This window comes from Thunnus maccoyii, chromosome 18, assembly GCF_910596095.1.
Source record: "Thunnus maccoyii chromosome 18, fThuMac1.1, whole genome shotgun sequence".
In the NCBI taxonomy this organism is placed as follows: domain Eukaryota; kingdom Metazoa; phylum Chordata; class Actinopteri; order Scombriformes; family Scombridae; genus Thunnus; species Thunnus maccoyii.
The window spans coordinates 4538640-4565465 of record NC_056550.1 but is presented as its reverse complement, the minus strand read 5'-3'; the positions used below and the strand labels follow the sequence as shown (position 1 = coordinate 4565465).

General features: G+C 42.0%; 1 protein-coding gene across 6 annotated transcripts in view; it reads right to left on the bottom strand.

The window, feature by feature from the left end:
* The window catches only part of hdac5 (histone deacetylase 5), a 53413-nt gene that overhangs the window by 2909 nt on the left and 23678 nt on the right, over window positions 1–26826 (bottom strand). For 5 of the 6 annotated variants that reach the window (XM_042393958.1, XM_042393956.1, XM_042393957.1 and 2 more), the window contains 24 exons: window positions 21354–21440; window positions 18877–19142; window positions 18594–18738; window positions 18367–18472; window positions 16846–16979; window positions 14906–15037; window positions 14615–14724; window positions 12510–12626; window positions 12142–12253; window positions 11841–11954; window positions 11529–11722; window positions 11328–11446; window positions 11019–11211; window positions 7319–7430; window positions 5556–5689; window positions 4020–4140; window positions 3641–3690; window positions 3450–3557; window positions 3289–3344; window positions 3018–3105; window positions 1403–1522; window positions 941–1038; window positions 659–777; window positions 382–515 (listed from right to left, as the gene is read on the bottom strand). In XM_042393958.1, coding sequence (XP_042249892.1) covers window positions 382–515; window positions 659–777; window positions 941–1038; window positions 1403–1522; window positions 3018–3105; window positions 3289–3344; window positions 3450–3557; window positions 3641–3690; window positions 4020–4140; window positions 5556–5689; window positions 7319–7430; window positions 11019–11211; window positions 11328–11446; window positions 11529–11722; window positions 11841–11954; window positions 12142–12253; window positions 12510–12626; window positions 14615–14724; window positions 14906–15037; window positions 16846–16979; window positions 18367–18472; window positions 18594–18738; window positions 18877–19142; window positions 21354–21440 — 2969 coding nt within the window. The remainder of the gene's footprint in view (window positions 1–381; window positions 516–658; window positions 778–940; window positions 1039–1402; window positions 1523–3017; window positions 3106–3288; window positions 3345–3449; window positions 3558–3640; window positions 3691–4019; window positions 4141–5555; window positions 5690–7318; window positions 7431–11018; window positions 11212–11327; window positions 11447–11528; window positions 11723–11840; window positions 11955–12141; window positions 12254–12509; window positions 12627–14614; window positions 14725–14905; window positions 15038–16845; window positions 16980–18366; window positions 18473–18593; window positions 18739–18876; window positions 19143–21353; window positions 21441–26826) is intronic. The other variant, XM_042393955.1, reaches the window with a different exon arrangement.

Genomic DNA, 26826 nt, shown 5'->3' with positions numbered 1-26826 from the left:
TGTAGAGGTGTTGGTAGGTGTGTTTTTCCACTTTGGAAAGAGCAAGGCAGGCTAACTACATCCAGTCTTCAGCTACACACTTAACACACAGATATGAAAGTTGTATCAATCTCCTCCTCTAGCCTCAAAAAAGAATCATATTTCCTAAAATGTGAAACTGTTTGTTTAATCAAATGGATGTTTCCATATTGTTGCACTGAACAGTTATAACAGCTTTAGTTGGTCACCTCAAATGACCACAATAAAGACTGTAGCACTTGTCTTTCTGGCAGTTTAATATTTCCAGATTGTTCACAGGGATGAGAGAGGCTGGCGTGGTTCATGTTTGAAATGAAAACATTCATAATTATTGATGATATTCTGACTCTCTCTCTTTCTCACCGGGTCTCCGAGAAGCGCCGAGACACAGGCCTCTGATGCGTCACAGATGGCGGTGAGATCATGACCGCCCTCAAGCGCCATGACAACCCGCCCACCTGCCAGACCCATCAGCAGCTGCGTTAGCTGACCGAAACCTGCAACACACACCAGTCACAGTTAAGATACGCTAATCAACTGTTAGCCAGTCATATCAGTGAGATATCAATCAAATCCTCCAGCTCTTCAATGTGAAAAATGGTGGTTGGCTGGTCACCACGGTAACCAGAATGGTACTCACACTTGGCAGAAACATTGTAGCCTCCCAGAGGAGACTGGTGACCTTCCACTGCATCAAAGCCTGCGGACACTAGAACCACATCTGGACTGAACTGCTGGGCGATGGGCATCACCACACTCCTACACACACACACACACACACACACACACACACACACACACACACACACACACACACACACACACACACACACACAGTAGAGGTTAAGTCCCATAACAACTGCATTTTTAAAGGCATTTCAAAATACATTTAAAAAGATAAGAATCTAATAAAAATGTTTACCTAAAGGCAGTGAGGTACTCAACATCACCCATAGGGGGCTCTACTCCTCCAGTCCATGCTATGTTCACATTAAAACCAACACCTGCACCTGATCCCACCTGAGGCAAGAGAGAGAGACAGAGTTGTTATTAAGCGTCTTTGTTGTTCTTCCTCTCTCTCTCTCTGATCTCTCTCTGTTGTTGTTCCCCTCTTCTTGTCTGTGCAAGTCGGCCATGGGAATGTAAAATATGAAACAGCAAAGAAACACCAATATTTGTAGATTAAATAAATTACTTTGGTTGTACTGGTCGTTTAAAGTCACCAAGTGAAGCAATGTTTTGATAAGCAGGTTCTTGTTTTGTTCATTCCTGTTGTGCTCTACTAGCAAACGCTCATGCACATGTATGTGAATGTGCACACAGAAGGAGAGAAAAAAAAAACAGAAGAAGAAGGCAGTGTATGTGTATGTGTGTGTCTGCATACCTCCTCAGGTGCTCCACTGCCAGGAAAGAAGTTTCCGTCATCGTAGCGATGGAGGGAGATGTAGAGGACATTGGGGTCACTGTAGAAGGCCTGCTGGGTGCCGTTGCCATGGTGAATGTCCTGCAGTGACAGGTCACAGCGGCATCAGAGAGAAGGTCAGTGGGGTGATAGGATACAAACACTCTGAACACACTGGGTTTGGACAGCATTTTAGTGAGATTAGTTCTCTTCACCTAGATCATAGAAGCCTGTGTGGGAAATGACAGAGTGATGACGCAGTGAGCGCTCGGTTACACTGACTGGCTGTTTGTTCTCCTCTGTGTGCATATCTCTGTGTTGTGTAATAACAAACAAAGGGAGCAAAGCTGGTCAAAACAAAACTGATGTTGCAAACTAGCTGCCAGCTCGGTTGTCAATCCTTTTAATGTCTTCAATCCAACTTCAATCCCTCCAGGATCAGTCACTACAAACTGAAGCTGTCTGGCCAAACACTGTTCAAACCCACACAACTTTATTTTTTTTAACTCTAGTGTGGATCCAAAGATACCAAATGTGTCAGGCTGAACTTTGAGGGGAATGTGTTTAAAATGATGCTGTCAAATGATGTCAGACAGGGCCAAATAAGCTGGTACATGTGTATTGTGAGCCAATTGGCCTCTCACAGCATGGAGGAGGGAATAAACCAGCTTTAAATTACACTTATTATGGTAGTGCACATCATCTTTCTAATCTGCAGAGTTTTAAAATACTAACTAGACACTCAAATTATGAGGAAGAACACTTGTTTCTGCTGTTATATGGAAAATGAATCAGCTGAATTTTAATGAAGTGGAGGATGTGAGACAAGTGAGAAAACAATCACCTGGTTTAAGGTGAGACAGTTCATTTGGACTGTGTGCTCATATTTATTGCCGGTTTAGTTGTGTAACAGTTTTGGCAAACTCCTGTATAACAGTTTGAAGTGAGATGCTTGGAAGCTGTCAGTCAAAATTAAGTTTGACACATTATGCAGCGCAGTTATGACTTTGGATGGAAAATGCTGCGTTTTGAGTTTATTCTCTGAAGGAAGTCACAGTTTTCATGCTGTTGAGTCTGATTTGCTGTTTCCCCACAAGTGATTTACACAGCAGTGACACATACAGTACAGCAGGTACTTATGAGTGAAACTTTGTCTGTACATTGTAGTCAAATATCTGCAGGTGTGACTTGCAGCAAAACAGCGAGAATTTCATTAAGCTGCATGTATTGAAGGTTTCTGGCTTCTGCTGCTTTTCATGCATTTGACCCCTTATGATAATAATCATATGAACTGTGTTTTTACCTACGAAGAAAAATCACATGAAAAAAAAAGAATGAATGTTGGATCATGATGCAACAGTTAAAGCCTTAAACGCTGTTGTTGAAATATAAAAATATTGTTTTTTGTGAATAATGAACACATTTAGGCCTTTAAAAAAATGTAAACAAGAATGTTTACTTCTTTCCCTGCTGCAGGTGGAAATGCTGACAGACTGTGTGTGTGTGTGTGTGTGTGTGTGTGTGTGTGTGTGTGCGTGTGTGTGTGTGTGTGTGTGTGTGCGTGTGCGTGTGTGTGTGTGTGTTGGTGCTAACTCACCCAATCCACAATGAGGATCTTGCCAACTCCCAGTTTCTGCTGCAGCAGCTTGGCAGTGATGGCTACTGAATTGAAGAAGCAAAACCCCCTGTAAACACACACACACACACACACACACACACACACACACACACACACACACACACACACACACACACACACACACACAAAAAATAGTATAAACTGTTAGTCTTCACCAAGATGTGAAACAGTATAATATGTTGTGGTGTAATAATAGAAACTGTTAATACTATCTTGTGGGTGTACTGACATGGCAGTGGATTCCTCAGCATGGTGACCTGGTGGACGCACTACTGCAAAGCCATTCTGTTACAGAGACAGAGAGACAGACACACAGAGTGAAGGATGGTTCAGTCAAACGTTTATTTTCAGTAAGATGTGTGTGTGTGTGTATTTCCATGTGTGCGTTACCTTCAGCTCCCCTGCCGCCACTCTGAAGGCCAGCTCGATAACTGAGCCGACCGCCATGCGGACCGCCGCTGACGAGTGCATCTCATTCCACACGGTGTCACTGTCCACCTGCAGGGGGCAGCACAGAGCTCAAACCAGGGCTCAAACACTGAGTATTTATACTGTGTAGAGAGATAGAGAGACAGTCTCACCCCTATTCCTCCACAGGGAAGAACAGCGTACATCTTCTGGCTGATTGGACCTGAAACAACCAATCAGAGTCCAGGTTACAGGTATTCTAGTGTGTGGTGACCAGGATGCATCACAGAGAAGCCAAAGAGACCATGTCACACATAAGATAACCTGATGCCATTAAATATGACAGATATTTAATATGAAGTGAAGGTAAGAGAGGTCAAACAGACAGACGTGGTCTCTAGGAGGCTGCCATAATATCTTGCTAATGATAATTTTGGTATTAATACAATTTTTTCACATGATATTAACAATGATGCCAGCAAGCATGGCTGGTAGTGATGCCAGACAGACAGACAGACAGACAGACAGACAGACAGACAGACAGACGGGTACCCAGCAGCTTCTTGTGGTCCAGTTTGTGTCGATTCAGCGGACTGGTTCCATAGAGCAAAGTGTGGAACTCTGAATGGACAGACTGGATCTCATCCAGAGACGCTTTACGCCCACGAATCCTCTGCTCACACACAGACAGAGAGGGAGAGTGAGTAAGCTTTTTGCACATTTTAAATTTGCACGTAAGAAAATAATAATATAATGGATATTTGGCTATTGCTGGAAATAACAAACTATTGTACAAAAAAAAGCTCTTATACATGAGATGGAACATTGGTGTATATATGCAGAGAAGATGAGTTTACAGTAAATGATGATGATTAAACAAGATCAGTATGCGCCAAACCAGCAGGACACATAACATGTGTGTTAACTGCCATGACGGTTTGAAATTCACTCCCTTTTCTGGAAGGTGAATATTAGTAGTGTATTGCAGTGCATGCTGGGAAAGCCTACAGTGTGCACCAAGCAGGTAGCTCCCGGTCTGAAAAGTGAAGCCAAAGCAGAAGTACCTTAAACTTGCATTCTTTCTAATGGCCAGCAGGGGGCGACTCTACTGGTTGCAAAAAGAAGTCCGACTGTATGGAAGTCTATGAGAAAATGACCCTACGTCTAACTTGATTTATTACCTCAGTAACACTTTCCTAATGAGTTTATGCTCTCAGTCTCCAGTTCCAAGTCTTCTTCAATACAGCATGATGTTCATTTTGTAAATTGGAGTATAAGCATAGCTGCTGCGATTTCACAGTTTGTTTTCAGTTTATGAAAGTTAACTCTAACATCATGGTCGCCTAAAATAGTCTTGTTCAGCGTTTGGTTGTGCTAAAAGACCCTCTAAAGGAGTCAGCTGTTCGGCTTTTCCAGTAAATACATTTAGTTTTAACAGTTTTAAGCCTGGTTTTTGAGCAAAGTTTAGCATTAATAAGCATTAGTATAAGCATTATCACAGCAAACCATAGACTGTAATTGCGCTGTGCTAACCGGTGCTAACCAAGCTAGAAGCTTGTGTTGGGGTCAGCTCCACCCTCTCATCCAAATATGGTCACTTCTGACCCAAAAATCAAAGATGGTGAAGGTCAAATTGCTAAACTCATAGCTTCAAAACAGCAGTCCACCAACCAATGGGTGACGTCACTGTGACTACGTTCATATTTTTTTTTGTCTATGGTGTGCATCAACCATTACAATACAGCATTGTGGGTGTAGCTCTGCACTGAGTACAAACATCCTGTTTGCTAACTTTTCAATGTGTGTGTGTGTGTGTGTGTGTGTGTGTGTGTGGTCCAGTTATTCCTCATGTTGTGGGGGCTCACATCCCTTGTGGGGACAAAAAGCAAGTCCCCTTGATGTAAATCATTCATTTTAGGGTGAGGACTTGGTTTAAAGTTAAGGTTAGTTTAGGGTTATGATAAGGTTAGGGTAAGGGTTAGGGTTAGGCATGTGGTGGTTACGGTTAAGTCACCAGGAAATGAATGTAAGTCAATGTAATGTCCTCTGAAGTGATGGAAACATGACTGTGTGTGTGTGTGCATATACCTCGCAGCGGCCCAGCAGGCCTGTCTCCTGCAGTCTGGACCAGATGCTCTGCACTCTCCCAGCATGCTCTGGGTGGATGTGAGCGTTGCCACACACACACTGATGCTTCAACATCAGACTGTCATATACAAGCCCTGGAGTGAGAGAGGCAGGAAGTGACAGAAAGGCAGAGAAAAGGACTAGTTTATCATATATTCTCAATTAAAAGCAAACGCTACGCTAACAGCAGGAGGTGTGGCCTTGCAAAAAAATAAATAAATAACACAGGACTGAAAAACTTGACATGTAAATTATCATATGTTCCACAGCATTAATTACCCCAGTATAACAACAAATGTGTGTCAATGGTCCTCCATAATGGGATTGTGTTTTGTAGTAACACACAAGCACCACAAGATGTCAGAAGCTACAAGTGAAATATGTGTGAGACATGCAGGATATAGACTTCACCACATACATTTAGTAGCCATACTTCTGTAAGACGTACAGTATATATGGCCTTTAAGATTGAAGGAGAGTTTTGCTTAGTTTAAGTGGAAATAGACAAGTTTTTTGCTTTAACTTATCATTATGAAGTACATGTTGATTGCACAGTATAATGGCTATAGAATACTGACACAATCGGCGTTTAGATTGGTTCCCTATGAGCCTCGCTTTCACCGTGCAATTCTGTCTGCCAGCGGGCTCCATCTCCTGGGAAAAAACGAAGGCTCAATTTACAGCACAAAAGAAGTGCGTCAACCACTGCTCACCCAAAGGAGGAAGAGGATACTGCTTTTGTTTTATATCTGCGTATGTTACGTTTTAGATCCGGTTGTCTTTGCGACAGCAGCTTTAACAATAATACTGCTTGGAAATTACATTATATTATGTATACAGCACTCATAATTTACAAATGTTATATGTATTCTTTGACACTTTTGCCGTCTGTCTTAACACACACATATTGTTTGATTTTGATTGTCTGTGTAGCTTTACATACCGTACATGGTAATAGGCTGAGTACAGTATAGTATGTTACTGTAATATAGTTACATGTTAACTATAAAATGATGTCATATGAGAATTTACATGCAAATAGACTTCTTGGATGGCTGAACGATTATTTTCTTTGACTGTTTAAACCATATGTGTTATATTACTGCGTGTTTTCCAGGCGTCAAACAGAGGCTAAGGTGGTGTTTTAACATCCTGGTCCAATCTACTTTAATGATGTTTGGCTCACGATGGGCCGTCCTGGAGACCTGAGGGTTTACAGTGCTGACCACACAATTCCAACAGCCCTGGTTCAAGTTTGGCCAGGGTTGTTTGTTGCATGACACATAAGCTTTTTACTGTTGACTCTCTAATAGAGGCATAAAATTCCCCTGAAACTACTTAAAAACACAAAGTTTATGATGATAAATTAGAATAAATGATGTAGTTCATGTTCATAAAAGCCTGAACTCCTGCAGGGCTTTTAATATGAAATAAATGAAGAAAATGTTGTGTTTGTACTGACAGCAAATAGTAGATAAATACATCAGAGCAGGGGTTTCATACTTGAACATGAACCTATATGCTTATAAAAAAAGGAAATAAAAGTAGGATAAACAGAACACTACTTGAACGTATTTCAGTGAAATCATCAGAACCATCAGCCAACAGAGACTCAGCTCCCTGTTGCTAAGCAACTAGCATGGTGGCGTATAGTAGGCGGACTGACGCCACTGATATAAAACTCTCGTCCAATCGCAAACCAGATGCAAACACGCGAAACTGACCGGTGGTGAAGAGGTGTTTGATGGGATTGACAGTGGCCGCAGGGGAGGACTGCGCTCTTCCCAGAGGTCTGTGGGGCAACGACGACTGGAACACACCCAGCTGCTGCAAGGCCTGATGGGAAGGAGAGAAGGGGGAAGAGAGACGGAAGGATGAACGAGAGACAAGAGAGGGAGAGAGAAAGTTATGATTCATAGAAAAAGGATGAATCAGAGATCGGTCCATTCACTGCGATGATGGAGGAGAGTGTGTGTGTGTGTTTATAAAACAGCAGCCTGTCTCTTTCTCTGTCAACACACACACACACACTGAAATTACTATAATTCTCAGTAATGTATGATTTCATAAAAATCAGTGTGTGAAAACATGCTATACAAATTAAGATTGACATCTTGACTTATTAATAGACTGAAATTGGCTGACTGATTGATGGAAAAAGGCAATACTAGACTTTTTATGAGGATGTCATGAACCATTACAGTCTTGAGTTTAGTTTTCTTTAAACTTTAAGCAGTGTACACACACACACACACACACACACATTCTGTAGTGTCTATATATAGGGAGTGTTGCTGTGCTCCCTGCTGCGAACTGGGTGACTCATCATGTGTGGGTGGGCACTAAAACACACACACACACTTGACATATACAGGCATACGGGAACACACACACACACGCAGCGGTGAGTCCAGTGGTTGAGTCATCAGCTGGTGATGTCACTGCAACGTCAACATACACTCACCGGCCACTTCATTAGGTACACCTGTGCAATCTAATGCCATCCAAAACAACAGCTCTGCTGTCAGTTCTACTTTTATGAAGCTTCAATACATTTTCAGTTTTTGTTGACGTTGTCAGAAAGGTGATAATTCTGCTTTATGTTTATTACTGAGGTCGTAGTGGGTTGAATGGTGTTCCCGATATTTTGTCCACTCCATTAACATACATAAGGGGAGCAAAACATTAGAAACACTTTTCAATATGATGCATTCCAGTGCATCACCACCACCCACTACAATCTCAATATAAACAAAGCAACATTATCACCTTTCTGTCAATATCAACAAAAACTGAAAATGTATTGAAGCTTCATAAAAGTAGAATTAATAGGAGAGCTGTTGTATTGGATTGCATTAGACTGCACAGGTATCCTAATAAAGTAGCTGGTGAGTGTATATATACTATATATATTGTGTATATATATGTATACACATAAATGACAAAATGTCACAAAATATGCTGTATTGTACAGTTTTATATTCACATCCCAGCCTTTTCTGTTTCTGTAAAATGTCAAAGCTTTCTTCTGATGACTCATCCTGTACTTGTGTGCTTCGAAAAAAAAAAAAAATCTATCCAGTTAAACGTGATCAGACATTTTGGACCAATCCATTCAACCCTCCCCTCCAATAAAAGCTGCCTCATCCTTGAGCACAAACACCACCCACGATGAACACGGGTCAGAGGTGTGTGTTTGGGTGTGATGAAGCAGGAAGAAAAAAGATCATTGAAAAAAAAAAAAGCAGTGAAGTGCGTCAGTTAGGGTTGGAGGACAACATGTGACCGCACCTGCTGATGTTTAACGCTCCTGACATACCGAGACAACCTCAACCTAAATACATTTCCAATAGCATGAAATGATGTTACGCTGTAGCACTATTTATAGCAGCACTGATTGATTGTGTGGCCACTTGGGGGAGTTGTACCAAAATATAAACACAACACTGACACATTGACCTTATAAAGTAGTTAGGGTGAACGTGTTAGCAAACGCTTGTCTGATCGCACATCCAGCAGACACAAAGCCACATTAGCATTCGATTTAAGTCGTACTTCTGATCACCTGACTAATAAAAGTCCAATATTCACTCTCTTTCTAGCTCTGGTTGGGTCTTCACAACTCCTGAAGGAAATATCTGTCTCTTTTGCTGCTAACTCTCTCACTAACTTTTGTCTGTCTACTGTTTGGAGCTCAGCAGATAGGGGAAAATAGGTTTGTAAGAGCATTGTCACTAAAAACAGCCTCCTACTAGTGCTGTAAACAAGGAAAACAATTAACTTGCAGGCTGTAAAACCAAAACAATGAGCTGAAAGAGGCTAAAACGCTCCATAGTGCTGAGGGGAACAGCAGAGTCGGGTGTTAATTCTCTGTGAATTTGTCACTATGAATGACCTCTTTGACACAACACGTCGTTTCATCCACTGATAACATAAAAACAGTGATGAGTGCAGCTTTAAATTCCAACTTAAATTAAGTTTAATGTTTTTTTTCTGCTAGAACACTCATATCTGCTCTGTAAATCACACGTCCTGTGCTCTCTGTTGAGAAAAACATCTGTCTTCAGTTTGTCAGTGTAGTGGAAGGAATTCTTTTCACACAGCCAATTAAATCATTTCATTTTACACCGTATTTGCATAAAGCGGTGACCTCGCCGGTCTATGATTGGCCGACGGTGACGCTGACTACCAGCCAGACAGCAGTCTGAGACACAACACAACAAGAGCCGCAGACTTTGAACAACAATTTCATACGCTTTCCAGATAATGTCTCTTTCACAACTGCCAGCGTGAAATCGCCTGATTAAAATATCAGAGTGACACCAGAGTAAATAGGAACGAGTTTATGTGGAGTGAATCACACAGTTCCCCATTGGCGAGAGAGCGTTACTCGATCTTTAATAAGGTTTATATGCTGTGTATCTAAAAGAATAATATGTTAACACCATTAAAAGTAAAAAGCTTTTAAGCTCAAGTTTGAAGAAAATATTTTGTCAAAACTAAAATTGAAGACACAGATGCACATTAAACTAAAGTTTGGCCCTGAATCATATGTTTCATGTCACTTATACTTACTAGAAACTGATTTTAAGCCAAAAGAAACGGTCAGTGTTCACCTAACGAGATAAGCCCTCGTCAGACATAACAGAGAAATCTCAGATCACGGATGGAGTCCACACATAGTCCGACACCGCTGTTCAAACTGCATACACACTTCAAACTGGTCAGAGTACAACATTATTAAGACAATATGACAGCATATTATTCAAGCACACTAAGTCTAGGAAAATATGCTTTTGTTAAATTTTGGTAAATTAAATTAAACGCATGTACTTTTTTCACTGAGGGCAAATAATAGGAATGTTATGTAATGAGCTCACCAAAGCACAAAGTGTTGTTTCTCAGAAGGAGCAGCACCATAAGAGAAAAACCTAAAAGGAATTCTTATGAGTGATACACTGCAGCTCACGACGTCTACGCGTGAAAGTAATCGTGGGAGGGTGAAAAACACCTGAAGTCAAGTAACAGGCTGACCATTAGCTGCAATGAGTCAGATAACTAACGCACAGCAACATCTGTAGCAGACTGAACACAGTGAGATAAAAACAGCAGGAGGTATGTTGATGATGCGTTTGTGTGATTCATTCCTGTGTGTGATGATGCTGTGCAACCAAAATGGTCCCAGTTTGACACTGACCTAGGACCTTCCTTTCTGACGTACCCCCATATCACTATCACATGAGCTCAAAAACCCTTCAATGAATGAATTGAAATGTGTTTATTTCAATTCATTCATCAACACTACAAAAGAGTGGCTATTGTTACAATATGTTTTTCAGTTTAGGTTTTCTCCTGATCACAATTACATGAATATGTTTCCTCCACAATCAGTAGCAGATTCAGCCTCTGTGTTCAGACACAAACCTGCGTGTAGTTCCCCCTCTCGTCTTCATCCTCCCTCAGCTGGATGACATCGTCATCCTCTTCCTCTTCGTCCAGCTCGCTCTCGGTACTCTCCCCTTTCACTTGCATGGCCCCGCGCTCCTCCTCACCCTTCACGTGCACACCAACTCGCTCAGAGGGGGGTGTACTGTCGTCAGACCCCTCTTTCTGAAGCCTGATTAGTGAAAAATACAGAGCTGACTTAAAAACAACATTCAGATGTTTACAATTACATATATAGATAAAGATTAATTAGTCATTGATTCTGATTGGTTTTTAGAAATGCCACACCTGTGAATACCCTCCCCTTCGTCATCCTCCTGCATGTCATTGGTCTCTGTTAGCTCCTCCTCTGTCTCCTCTGGGTGAGTGGGCGGCGGCCTGGGAAGGTCTGCCCCCTTTGATAGCATCTACACACACAAGGTAATGTTAGTGCATGACAATGTGCACTTGTAAACGTGTGTATGTGCGTGTGTGTGAGAATATTTGTACCTTGTAGTGTTTCTCCAGGAAGTGCTGGTGTTGCTGCTGAACCACCAGCTGCTGCAGGGCCTGTGGGGACTGGGGCAAAGGTGCACTCTGGGTTCGAGCCAGTGGTCGATGGCGAGGCAGCTTGTTGACGGCCCGCATGCCACTGGACACGCCTCTCTCTGCCGTAACCAGCGGCGACTGGCTGTACATGGGGACTGCGTGGGTAGAGGGTCATAGCATAAAGACAATGAGTTGGACACTATGAGTGGACACTACTGTGGATGTTTACTTTAGCGCGCGCGTGTGTGTGTGTGTGTGTGTGTGTGTGTGTACCAGCTAGCATAGCAGTCTGTTGTCTGGCCTGCTCCAGCAGTAGTACGTGTTGCAATAACGAGGAATGGGAAGAGTGAGAGCTGGGAGGCGGAGTCTCCACATCATGCCCCACCCCTGCAAAGAAAAGCAAAGAATAAAGAGAGTCATTATTAGTTCCAAAAAATACAATATATTTTAAAACTAATTAAAAGAAATTAGTATTTTGTTTTCCCTTCAAACATAAATGACACTGTGTCACATGTAAATTTATGTATTTATATGTAATACTCTATGTATAGTTATGAACTGTTGTAAAGCTTACCTGCAGGTAATGATGATGTGGAGAGAAACTTCCCTGTTAGAGCCCCGCCCCCTCGCAGTGATTGGATGGCTTGCCGCTCAGCCTCTTGCTGGTTAGACAGCTTCTGGGGAGGCTGTAGGGGGGGCATTACCATGTTTACCACACATATAAGTATAGGTAACCACCACAAAATCACTAATGAGGCAAATTTTGTATGGTGTAATGGTAACTGCCAGTCATGTGACATCTTTGGTCCTAGCCTGTAAAACTAAAAAGAAACTTTCCTGAGAGTTTCTTTCCAAAACAAAAACAGTCTTATTGTTTTCTATGGGAGCTAGTGTCAGATATGTACAGTATGTTTGGGCCTAGTGTGTGTTGAGTTGACCCACCGTGATGTGTGTGTTGGCAGGGAGGCCCAGGGAGATATTCGGCAGGGATGGCGAGGTGTAGAGACTCAGTGGACTCAATGTCCCATCAGCGCCCAGTGTCTGATGGAGAGATCGCAGCTACAGACAGACAGACTGGTTAGCTTAGGTGTCTTGCTCTGTGGAATTTTAGCAGTAGTTGGGAGGGTGGTTGGATGGTTATACACTGTAGATTGATCCAGGTTGCTATGGTAACTTGTTTTTATCATCTACTGTTAGCACTGACTAACAATATCTCTCTCACATCGAGTCATTTCACTCTCTGGATCCTCTTTGTAGAATAACCTTCTTGGGGCTTAGCTGTTTATGTGCAATAACTATCGAATATTCCTATCAAACACATCTGCCAATAAAGAAAATTGTCCAGCTGTTTGGTCCCACTTCATGTGTACACCCCACTTCACTTCTTGTGAGCCAGCATTCACAAGTTTCATTATCTATGTTATTATGGACAGAACATTTCCCAAGAACGATGATTCTGTGCAGCAACAAAAACAGGACACCTCGACAAGAAAACTTCCACAACACTCCAGAAACTGTAGATTTTATTGCTAAGATGAACAGGAATGAGAGGAGCATGTGTAACAAATGGATGCAGCAATAGCATGAAAAGAAATTAAATTAGTAGAAGGATTACTTTTCTTAAGTGACCGCTCAAATTCAGTATGATTACTACTGACTACTGAGTCTTGTTAGCTTCGAGGCCCACTACTTGCTCACTGGGCATAATTCCATGTAGCCTTCTTAAGTAAGTATTTGATACAGTATTTCATCTATAATTAACATCTCAATAGTCAATGGTTAGGTCCCATCCTCCTTAAAGCATCATTTAACCTTTAATCAAAAACTGTACCTGATAACTTCTGGCCAGTCATGAAATTGTCATTTTTATCTAACAGCCTGCATGGAGTTTCCTTCCCACAATTTGTCCCTTTTTTTAGATCGCAACAACATTTTGAACAATGGTTTCAGGATGCACCACAGAACTGAGTCAGCTATGCAAAGCTTTCTTGTCTCAAACATGTAGTGTGCATTGAGGCATTAGATTGGTTTGTTTCACATCTACAACATAGATCAGTTTCTATTGATCATTTTTCATCTTGTTCTGCTCCTATCTCTTGTGGTGTACCCCAAGGTTCTATTCCAGGACCGATTTTATTTGCACTATAGATTCCTCTTTGATCACTTTTTCCGTATCATTACTACACTGCCAACATGCAGCTATATTTCCCCTTAAAACTGAATGAAACACATGATCCTCCATCTCTTCTCAGTTATCTTAAGGATGTAAAATGCTGGATGGCTAGAAGTTTTTTGCCATTTCCCCCTAGTGGTTTAGCCAGTTTTCTTGGGCCTCTATCTTCAAATATCCATACACATGCACACAAGAAATCTGGGTGTCATTTTTGATTCTGCTTTAAAATTTGACAAACTTTGTCATTAGTAGTAGTTTTTCCCACATGTGGTCTACAGTGAAAGTAAAGCCTTTTCTCTCTGTCAGCTATCCCTGCCATGTATTTCAAAATGCATCTACAAGGTTCCTTTACTGATACCAAGAGGAGAGACCAGGTCTGCACAGTGCTGGTCTCCCTTCACTGGTTACCTGTGAAATACAGAATTCTTTTTTTTTTAAAGATTATTTTATTTGTTTTTAAAGCAATACATTGACTGGCACCAGCTTATTTCTTAAGATCCACCTTTTTAAAATTACCTTTGAGTCCCCTTAATTACTTATAGAACTATACAATTGCTTTAATTTTGTCTGTTAGTTATTTGATTACTTATTTTCATTTTAATTATTCAATTATATTTTAAATTTATCTGTAAAGCCCTTTTAAATGTGTTCTACAAATAACCTGACTTGACTTTCCTTGAAGCACAGTGAACTGTAGGTGGCAAACTCGAGCTGCGTGTCCAGTATGAAGACATGGATGGATGACTGTGAAAACGAGACCAGCCCATATACTACATGAGTTGGTGAGAATAAATTATTTTAAAATAAAGCCTCTGTGTGGTTATGTGTGTGTGTGTGTGTGTGTGTGTGTGTGTGTGTGTGTGTGTGTGTGTACCTCTGTCTGTATGTTGGGGACTGATCCCGTGTTGCCATTGGCGATAGCTGTATTGGAGCTGTTGGGACTGCTGGGACCTGAACCTGGAGCGCTATTACAGAGAGAGGAGACTGGTCGAGAGACACAGACACACAGAAAGAGAGAGAGAGAGAGGAATTCATCCTCAAGTTAATTCATAAAATGTAATATCAAAGAATTTATAAACACACTGCTACAAAGTTTTCTGTTTATTTTCAACTTTGTATTTCTTTCAGTATGAAAAACACTGTCGTTAAGTATCTGTGTGTTCACCTGATATCTCTATGGCTCTCTTCTTAAAGGTGCTGATGACGGTGCCATCCTTCCTTCGCAGGAGCGGAGAGCTCCGCCTCTCTGCCACCTTCTGCTTCAACCGTGAACGTACTTTCAGGTTAGGTTCTGAGACTGGACAAAAGTCCCAGAGAGACAGAAAGGAAGGAGAGAATGAGAGAAAGGGAAATTTAAAAAGCATAACCCTACTGTCTTATATTGCAATCTGTTTGGAATATAGGAGAAAGAAGAATACATTTTATGTCAATGTGGCTGCTTTTGTGTTTAGTTGAGTTTGCCTTTTTGTGTGTTTAATCTGTTGTTATTTTTATCTCTCACTGTCATGTCATTTGCATTTTCATCTCTTTTGTAACATGTTTCATTGCAAAGCAATCTGTTAAGTGCACATTTTGTTTGGTGGAGTATTTTGTTGAGGTACTTAAAGGTGCCTGGTGATTTGCCAACAGGAAACTATCAGAACAGATACAGGAACACAGGGTGCCTGGTAATCCTACATTAAATTTTGGCTGGTTAGGTTGCTTGCTGGATGAGCAGCTAGGTGTATTTTAAGGCAGCTTCTGTCAAGGTGAAGAGCAAAGACTCATGCCCAGTTTACAAGTTGGACATGGGCATTAAAGGATTTTGCATAAGTGGTTTAAATATCAATGTTGTAAACCAACATCTCAGGACACATCGGAGGATATTTACTAAGTTTGCCACAAATTACCATCAGAGGGAAAAATTTAGAGGGAATTTTGTACTAAAAACACAGTAACTTTAGAAGTAACTCAAACCGCTGAAGCCTCATATTAACTTCAGATAAACTTTGGGATACAGCTACACATATGAGGACTTTGGATTTTGTTTCCTATCACAAAGCACATTGAGAGGGGATCTTTAAATGACCAGTATGACCCAGAGGATGATTACAGCAAGAAGAACCTGTTTCAGTGTTCAAATGGACACCTGACTATTGTTTTAAGCCCTATCTTTTAAGAGGAGTCAGCTGGAGACATCTAAAAGTCAGCTGAAGTCAGCATTTTAAACCAACTAGCAGCTAGAAAGCTAAATCAACTGTTGCTGGCTAGAATTGAGAAGCTGCTTTTATTACCTCTGTCTGAAATTAAGTACCCATCCTTTCAAAAATGACTATGAATTTCATTAGTAAATATGCCACCGCTACATGCCAGTGGACAGAACCAGTAGCCCCTTTTACACAGCGTGTTCAAGGCGGGAATGTTGCGCCATTATTCTGCCTCATCATTCTGTATAAAAGGTATGAATAGAGAATAGGGAGTCATTGTTGTTCCGCCAATAAGCCGGCAGTGGAGATAGTCACATTGCCACGTTTAGATGAAAGTCTGTGTGTAAAAGGGACAGCCGGCATGCCAGGACAGGGATGTGACATTTTGATGATGCGTTATGTGTGCGACCCGACACTGGGGGGATTTAAAGATCTCTGAAGAAACAATTAGCGGTTAACTTACAGCAACCAAGACGCTAACGCTAGTGGCTGATGATGCTGTTGTGTTACACGTCACACCCATGGGTCACGCCTCTGAATCCTGAACGCAGGCATGCTATCTAAGATCACACACGGAGGCAGAATTATACCGGTTTTGTTTGGTTCAGTGTAAAAAAAGCAAAGCCGCCATAATGATGGGTCTTCTTTACGGCAATATTGCAGGATCTCTGTGTAAAAGGGGCTGGTGAGTGTCTGTTATCTCTAAGTTTGAGCTACCTCTTCCCTGGTGAGTCAGACTGAGTCACCAAAGCAGGCACACACACACACACACACACACACACACACACATATATATTTATATATGTAAAAACACACCAAACTCCACCTCCGCATAGTCCTTCATCAAACCTCTTTTACATGACAAGTGACAAATCTCACACACACACTTCCTCCCTCTGTCTGTATGTGTCTATCCTACCTGTCTTGCGGAGCGGGAAGTCGTCTTTGCCCTCGTAGTTCCCCAGCAGCGGGGGCAGTTTGTAGGAGGGAGGTGTTCCTGGGGTGTTACTCTGCGGAGGAGAGCTCTGCTCCAGGGAGGTGTGCTGGGCTCCCCTGCAGACACACACACACACACACACACACACACAAGGACAAAGCAAGTTAGCTAGCTGATGAAACAGTTTCACAATATTAAGTGATAAACTCTTGCAGCAAAGTCATTTTCTGGCAACCTGCTGCTTGGTGTATTTCTGGTTTCATTTAGTCATTTCCCACATTTCCTAGAATGCCTTTCCTGTTATTCCCTGTTATTGTGAGTGTGGAAATATTTTCTCTGTCCCTCTTCTTCGATTGTTTCCCCCTCTATTATTGCTGAATGTTGGCACAGAATGGATTTAGGAAATAGCTTCTCAAGGACTGACACTGAAACCTGACATTTTCTTTTGATGTCTTAGATCAGTGAAACATTTCCAGCTATGTTTGGCACTGCTGAAATTAACTGGACATGACATCATGTCATCTATAGCCCTTTTCAGACAAGGAATCTGTTACAGTGATGGCTTTTTGTCATTCAGACATAGGTGTCTGATATGTAAATGTGTGTTATGGCTTAATTCGAACATGACAGGACTGTTACGGAACAGCTACGATGAAAACCTTTTTTGCTCTGCGCTGTGAGGGAGACTGATTCGACATGAGAGGAATCTCCTAAACAACTTAACACGTTCACAGTGTTTCCTCCACCCCACCCATAAATAGAGAAATCAGCTGCCGGATTGAATGGATTTTTTTCATTTGCGAAGGGGGCATGTTCAAGCTAAAACGGGGTGTTTATTTACTCTTTAAGGAGGTGTAAGACGACGGCACTCAATTCATACATGTCACATTAAAAGTGTTATGGAAGTGTGGAAGGTCCACTCTAGTAAGATCGCTGCCCTCACTTTCAAACAGAAGTGACAGTAATGCTTTAGATTATAGCCTGCATACATCCAGCCTAATTATTCCCGTCGTTTTTTCTGTAAAATGGGAATAATTCGGCTGTATGATGAGGGCTGTAATCTAAAGTGTTTTCAAAGTTATTCAGGAGATTATTCAGACATGAGACCAACATTTAACACTGCCATCACATGTATGTAGCGTGTTTGAAAGTTTAAATCTCACAGTTTAAATTTGGATAACTGTTCAAGCCTCATTAACTGGACAGATTGTGCCTAAATACTTACTGTCCTGACAGTAAACTGTCACACCAGGCAATGAGGAGAGATCACACTCTCTGATCTGTGACTGATAAAACATGTTCCCATTCATACAGCGCAGTTTACTGTAACTGTAATTCTATAAATAGCCGTTAGCGCAGAAGATGCAGCTTAGCATTAAAAAAGAAACCTACACCATCATAAGAATAATGCAGAGTAAATAAGTTTGACACTGACTTCTATATAATTTTACAATGATGTGACTGATCTGTCTGAGGACATGTTGTGTTCTCTGTAATGCTCACCAGCACTTTGGGGAGAAGGAATGGTTTAGTCCGCAGGTACCGGGCTCTTTCTTACTGAGAAGGAACTCCTGCAGCTTCAGCTTCACCTCTGTACTGGCAATGGCACCTTCCAAATCACAAAGAAGCACACAAACGCAGTAAGAAAGCGAGTGAAGGCAGCTTTTCCGGACACTCCGCCGTCTTGTGCAGAGCGTGGTAGTAACAGCAGAAGTACGAGTGTAACCTACTCTCTTTGCCTTTCTCCTTGTTCCTTAGCAGTAGCAGCTGTTGCTCCAGTCGCTGTTTCTCCTGCTCTTCATGTCTTTGTTGCTCCAGTTTCCTCTTCTGTTCGAGCTCCTGCTGCCGCTTTGCTGCCAACAGCTCCTGTTGTTGCTTAAACACACACACATACACACACACACACATTTTAATGAATGACAAATAAACCAACTGACTAGCTGAATCATTATCAGGCTCTTAGCCAACAATTTATACAGTAGATAACAGCCGGTATGGATCTGTTGTGAATACCTGACTTAATACCTTCAGGTGCTCCTGCAGCTGGACTTCATGTTGTCTTGTTAGTACTTCGTGTTTTTTCTGGAACTCTGCGAACAAAAGTTGTTTCTGGAGTTCCTGCTGCTGTTTCAGTAGCACAAGTTCCTGCTGGAGCTGCTGCTCTCTCAGGGCTGTGTCCACCCCAGCTGCACCCCCTGACAGAGACCCCACCCTAGGCTCTGTCCGCAGGTCCACTGGGCCTCCTCCTCCTCCTCCTGGGCCTTCTCCTGGACCCCCACCTGGGAAAGCAGCGATGGACTTCACTCATCCTGACTTGATTGCTGATTTTGTTGTTCTGTTTGTGTTTTTCCATATCTATCTGTCTGTGTGCTGTCTGTTTTTTATACTTGTTTCAACTTTCATAACTCTGCTTTGTAGTTTTGACTGCAAGCTCTGGACTATATTTTTCTCTGCATCACGTTATCATGTTCTAATCCTACCTTTCTTTTCTACCAGCAAAAGTGGCTTGAGAAAAGCACTCCAAACAATGGTTGGTTACCCACTTAACCGGCCTCTGAGGTAAACTGACACAGTGGCTGTCTACAATATGGAAACTAACCTTGCTGGAACCATTGTGAAACCATGTCTTGAGATCAACCTAACCATTCAAAGACCACAGGAACTTGCTCAATTGACCCCTACACCCAAAAAAAAACAAACAATACAAAAAAAACTTCATAAAGGACAATTAATGGATAGGTTCAAAATTGCTAAACTGGCTGTTAAAAGATCCCCCTGTGGTGTGTGGACAAACTGTGGATTTTGGCCCCCATCACTTATACTGAAAGCACATTTGAAGGGGATCTTTTAATAGTCCGTATGAACAGGAAAACAGCACGAAAACTTCTTTCAGTGTTCATATGGACACCTGACTGTTGTTTTAAGACAGACTTGAAAAATTGTGAACCTATCCTTTAATGTCAGAGAGGTGTGGGGGGTAGAGGCTTTCGGACGTTGCTCAATGATCCTACAAGCACTTTGCTTGAAGCATACTGACACCTTAGCACTCTCAAAGACCCCTGGGACCCCTTCAGTTGCCCAAGAGCCATTTACTCAAAACAACTTACAGCACCACGAGATACCAAAAACCTAATTAAGAACCTCTTTCTAAAGCTGTATACTCGTGTATAAAGGAGTTACGGCGTAGCTACAGCACTTACGCATTTAGCCGCCTTCTCAAAAATCAAACCATCGATCAGATATATCACGGCTACAAGGGCTGCTTGTGTTTTCTCCACCTAGTTTCTGATGCCGGTGGAGATTGTTGAGAGTGATGAAGACCATGTTTAAAAAGTTGAAAACGGACTCAGTAGTCTTCTCGTTTTTAGTAACATATCTAGTGAAGCCATCTTCACTGCAAACCCTCTGTTCACCTAAACAATTGCAACTGCACTGAGTAGTCTCCCATTTGCGATATTTTTTTTTTCCTAGCACCTGATAATTTTACTCTAACCATCTCGCTCCTCATCTCACTCCCCTAAACCTAATCAACCTAACCAATGAAGGCAACAAGCACTAGCCAATCAGAGGCAGAGTGAGGCAGAGTAGGGTGGGTCATTCTGTCGCCATCCTAGGAACCACCCACCCCGCTCTCTCTCACCCATTTCCAACAATGGAGGCCATCCTGCTAAATCTTACAGTCGTATGTAAGTTGGGAGTATGTATGAGTAGTTTTAGTGGGTTTGGACTTAGAGATACTTGCAAAGCATGTTAGGTAATTTTCTTGCCAGCAAATTTGTAAATCATTGTGCAATGTAAATATTTAAAACTAAGATAGCAGTCAGTAGGAGTGAAAAAGTAGGAGTGTTTTTCAGTTAAGAGTTAGGTTAGAGCTTTGTCTTTTTATTTCAACTTTATTTCTTTGTCAGGGAAGTTTAGGATTGGGATTAATGGATTTTTGTTTGTTGTTTTAGGCATAGCTCAACTCTGAAGCTTTTGAAAATAAACTGCTACATTGAGAACTTTGATTGCTGAGAGTTCTTGGGATCGGCAAGAGCCGGGGCTCTAAGCATGTTGTGTCCAGGTTGCCCTTATACCAGGGACATAACTATATGACACATCGCTCTAGTACTGCCAGGGTGCTATCAGTGAGTGAAATCTGACGCTGAACTATAGATCAAAACCAACACTGTAGGCATCTACAGCGGGGCTCCAGTTAACCCTTTGCAATCATGAATTCTAAATAAGATCAACTATTAGCTCCTTCTGTAGCTCCTGTATCTACTGCAATGAGGTACACTGAAGGATTTATTATTTAATCCAGTGATGTTTGATTGGTTTCATGCATTCTGTGAAGTAGCTCTTGAACCCATCCAAACACCCTTAGAATCCCCTAAAACCTCTTAAACTGTCCGCTGATCCACTTTGAGGAAGCCTTTGACCCACTAAATCCAACCCCTCCCGGAGACATGGAACCCCCCTCAAGGACTCTTAGAGGACTCCCTACTCACCACCTTCTCCACCTCCTCCTCTCTGCTCACTTGCTGTTCCTACTGGGCTCTGCATGCCTGATGGGAGGCTGCTCTTCACCTCCACTACTGCAGGAGAGAGAGAGAGAGAGAGAGAGAAAGAGTGATTGATTAGTCTGGATAATGTTGTGAGGGACATAGCAGACTATTACGTCATTTACTGCAAACACACACACACACACGGAGAGGCAGTTCCCATTTCATTCAGATGAGCTGTGATAGTGTTGTAAGAAGTGAGGAACACAGCGTCCTGCTGCCTAAAAATAGCCACAAGCCTAGCATTAGCCTAGCATTGGATAGCACTGACTTAGAATTACCCCAGTGTTACCTTGGCATTAGCATAGCCAATATTCTGCATGGCTAGGCTAAAGGACACTGCAGAAAATGTTAACATGTGCCATACATACTAATAGAGACAAATTATTAGAGAAGCCTGCTGTTATTTATAGCAATATGGCAGAAATGAAGAAAAACCAAAAGAAAGAACAATGATAAGAAAGAAAAGATGATTACAGGAACAGCTAAGGCACTCTTGCATTACATAAAATTGTGTAATAAGAAATGTGACCGATGTGGGACAAATTTACCACCTTGTATTGATCTGGATTTGGCACCAGAGTGGCGTTAGCTGACATTCCACCTTGTGAAATAAAAGATATGGTAACTGTCAACAGAATAAGAGCTAAACCTGTAGTGTAGTGAGGTCAGGTGGGTATATTTGCCTGATGGTGACCTACTTGGTTGGAAAATAGCAAAAAAAAACCCCACCATGTTTTGGGAAGGATTGGCAATTATTATCAGTGTTGGGCAATAACAGGTCACAGTAATGGGATTATTTTCTCAGTAATGAGTAGTGTGAAGGATTATAATTTGAAATTCAGTCATTACATTGCAGTTACTAATCCCAGTAACACTACTTTACTTCAACAGTTTGGGGGTCGACTTGTTTGCCATCTTACTGGCAGTTTCATTTAGGGTTGATATCAGCTTGGTCTCTGTGAGTGCGGTGGACAGACTGGTCCGCTACTGGTTGGTAGCTGGAGCTGTGGGGACACTGTGAGGAATGGTGTTTATCCCTTCAGAAGAGTTCCAGAGACTTGTAGAATCAATGCCAAGGCTGAGGAACACCACTCTTCAAAAACATATTCCCTCATTTGGTGTTTTGGTGATGGTGGTGGAGAGCGCTGTCTAACACATCCAAAATCTCCCAGAGGTGTTCAACTGGGATGAGATCTGGTGTCTGTTAAGGCCATAGCATATGATACACATCATTTTCATACTCATCAAACCATTCAGTGACCCCTCGTGCCCTCTGAATTGGGGCATTGCCATCCTGGAAGAAACCACTCCCATCAGGATAGAAATGTTTCATCATAGGATAAAGGTGATCACTCAGAACAACTTTGTATTGATTTGCAGTGACCCTTCCCTCTAAGCGGACAAGTGGACCCAAACCATGCCCACAAAATGCCCCCAAAAGCATAACAGAGCCACCAGATCCAGGAATACATCAGGAAGATGGCCCCCAAAGATGAACTGCTAAGTGAATACCTCAAGCAGCAGAAACCTGATGATGCAGAGGAGAAGGAGGTACCGTCATGGAGGGACAAGCCCCTACACGGCATGTACCACCGACAGATAGAAGAAGTGGCTGATATCAAGAAATCCTACCAGTGGCTTGAAAAGGCTGGACTGAAGGACAGCACAGAAGCACTGATCATGACAGCACAAGAACAGGCACTTAGTACAAGATCAATAGAGGCAGGGATCTACCACACCAGACAGGACCCCAGGTGCAGGCTGTGCAAAGATGCTCCTGAGACAGTTCAGCACATAATAGCAGGGTGTAAGATGCAGGCAGGAACAGCGTACATGGAACATCATAACCAAGTGGCTGGCATAGTGTACAGGAACATCTGCACTGAGTATGGGCTGGAAGTCCCAAAGTCACAATGGAAGACACCTCCTAAGGTGGTTGAGAATGACCAAGCCAAGATCCTGTGAGACTTCCAGATCCAGACTGACAAGCTAGTGATGGCTAACCAACCGGACATCGTGTTGATTGACAAACAACAGAAGAAGGCAGTGGTGATAGACACAGCAATCCCAAGCGACAGCTACATCAAGAAGAAGGAACATGAGAAGCTCGAAAAATACCAAGGGCTGAAAGAGGAGCTAGAAAAGATGTGGGGAGTAAAGGCAACAGTGGTGCCAGTGGTAATTGGAGCACTGGGGGCTGTTACCCACAAACTGGGAGAGTGGCTCCAGCAGATTCCAGGTACAACAAAACTCCCAGGCCTCTGGTAGAAGACCCCAGCTTGAGGAAGACACACTACCATCCCCCATGGGAGGGGGGTGAGACGGGGATTATATATATATACACAATATATATGTGTATGTATGTTTTCTCTTTTTTATGCATTTCTGTCTTTTGTTTTGTTTTTTATGCTTTTTTTGTTCCCCCTATTTCGTTTTACTTTGTATGTCTTTACTGTATGTGTAAAAATATACATTTTAAAACCGATAAATATATTCAAGCAAAAAAAAATGCAGTAATTTAGGTTTTTTCAGTATTCATGTACAAGCTACGATGCTAAGACTCAACAGCTTCAAATCGGAAGCTCCCAATCAGCTTAGCAGCTCCAATCAGCTTACACTGATCACTGGATTTGTGTGTGAGAGTGAGTAAGTGAGTTTGTATGACGTCATTTGAACTATTTTCTTAGGTTGGCTCTTAGTAGGGCAGAGAGCAGGTCAAGAGACAGCACGTTAACATACTGCCTGATAGACAGACAGGGGGCAGAGAGAGAGAGAGAGAGAGAGAGAGAGAGAGAGAGAGAGAGAGAGAGAGGAGGGAGGGAGGTCTCAGCGTCTCTTCACCATCAGAGCTTATCGATGTGCGCCTGAACGGGGCAGTGACCCTGACCTGCCACATGCCTGGCTATGGTCTCCTGGCCTCAGCTGACCCCTGCTATTGGATCAGACTACTTCCTAGAAGATGCCACACTGCAACGTGTTGGTGCGTCAGGATATTTCCTTTCTGCTGGCCAGGGAGGAAATTCAATTAGGACCTACCTACGGTGTAGTCTGACCTTCGACCTTTCTAGATATGAAGCTGTGGGAGGGAGGCGGTGCCTTGCTGCAAGGCTCCTGCTTTGTTTTGCTTGATCCCAGCTGGGATTGGTATATTCAACCTGCTGCTGCCAAGCTACTAAAGCTTCTGATTGGTCCCCTCCCACTCTTTCGCACACCCTTTCAACCAATCGGCTTTTGTGTCCCACGTGGGTTGTAAGCTAATCAAACATCAACACACAAAGTATGGCCAAGCTTATTAGCCCTGTCCTGGAGGACTGTGACTAGCTAGAGGAAAGATTTCATCATTTCAAATCTTTCCTGTCTTTAGACCCGACCTGACCTTTGACCTCAGACTTTGACACAGATAAAGAGAAATGTACTGTATATATAGTGAGAATTAGGGTTGCATTACTCACTCAAATCCATTGTTGTAGCTTGGTGCAAGCTCAGATTTTATTCCTGACAAAATCTTGTGGAATGAATATACCCCCTTCCCCTACACACATACACACATACAAGCACACACACAAACACACACACACACACAAAGAACCAGTCCAGTTTCAGGTTTGTGACGGTTTAGTTAGCTCAGTCACAGTGGCTACTGCATGAAAAAGTAGGTTAAAAAAAAAAGTCCAAAAACTGCGAGCTGATGGATAAACAAGGCCGTGTGTCTGTGTGTGTGTGTGTGTGTGTGTGTGTGTGTGTGTGTGTCTGTGCATATGTGTGCAGCCACTCACATCTAAATTACCTAAACAAATATTCTGGCATTTCACTGTGACGCACGTGTCTCCCCTTCCACTACAACACACACACTGTCCCTGTGTGTGTGTGTATGTGAGAGACTGGTCTGTGAGTGTGTGTACAACAGTCCGTTTGGCAAGAGAGCAGCATTCCACAGCAGCCAGCGTCTGACGTCAAACCGAAGACATTTATAGTCTGGTAAACACACACACACATGCACGCCCGCACGCACACGCACACGCACACACACACACTAATGTACAGTCTGACAAAGAGGCGGGGCTGAGGTAACATTTCAGTCAATCATATCAGTCTCTTACTGAATACGGCTCACTGCAGTTACACACAGTAATTCATGCACCAGGACGGATGCAGTAAAAAGAGTGAAAGACAGACTGTGCATCCAGTTTGTCCAGTCAGTGAATCCTGGTGGAAATCAACATAGACTTGTGATTATACCTCGCTGCTAAAAGGACTCTATGAATCACACAAATGCAGCACAGAGGACTTAAAATAACAAAGCTTTTTCACATAGTTGGCTAATACTGATTATGTCAAGATTATGAATGAAGCTTAGAGCTGCGTTCCATGTTTGCACTGCTCAGGTAAACTCCTAATGGCACTCATTAAGGCAATCCTCCTTAAACTGGTACCAAAACAATACTTTCTTAAAGGGCTACAACAACTATTTTCATTCCCAATTCATCTGCAAAAAATTGTCTTGATTAGTCGATTAATCATTTGCTCTATAAATATAGTAAAATAATATAAAGTAATGTAGTAAAAAGGTCCATCATAATTTCTTCAAGCACAAGGTGACGCCATCAAATTGTTTGTTTTTCCTAAACCAACACTCCAAAACTTGAAAATCTCATGTTGATTATAACGTAAGACAAAGAAAAGAAAGCAAATCTCTCCGGTTGACAAGCGTGAACTGGGACTAAGAGTCAACAGACACGCTAGCAGCTCTGTGAGGCTGCGCTGCTCTGAGCTAAATGCTAACATCAGCATGCTTACAGCGGTGACAATACTAACATGTTGACCATCTTATTTTAGCGTGTTAGCACGCTAGCATTTGCTAAGTAGCACTCAACACACATTACAGCTGAGGTTGATAAGAATTTCATTAGTTTTTTACATATTTTGTCATAAAGTGTTTTGACCTGAAGTTGAAACTAAATGAAAAGTCAAGAAGTCACCAGTGTTATTATAATTCATCCGCAGGGGACATGAATTTCTGCACTAAATTTTATGCCAATCCATCAGATAGCTGTTAAGATACTTCTACAATTACAATGTACAATTTAACTTTTTTTATCCAAAAAAGAAAGCTTTGACCTGCTGGTGGCAGATGGGTCACTAAATTCATTAAGATTCATCCTCTGCAGACTATGAATGCATGAACCAAATTTCATGGCAATCCATCCAACAGTTGTTGAGATATTTCAGTCTGAACCAGGTTGAACAAATAATCAATTATCAAAAAAACTGTAGATTATTTTTAACTACTCTTTTCAGATCTTTCTGATCCCTCACAAACAGTAATATAATAATGTTTTTTCAACAAGACTTTTTTCCCCCATTCAACAAAACAAGCAAAACTTCTCAAATGAGAAGAAATCAGTATTTAACTTTG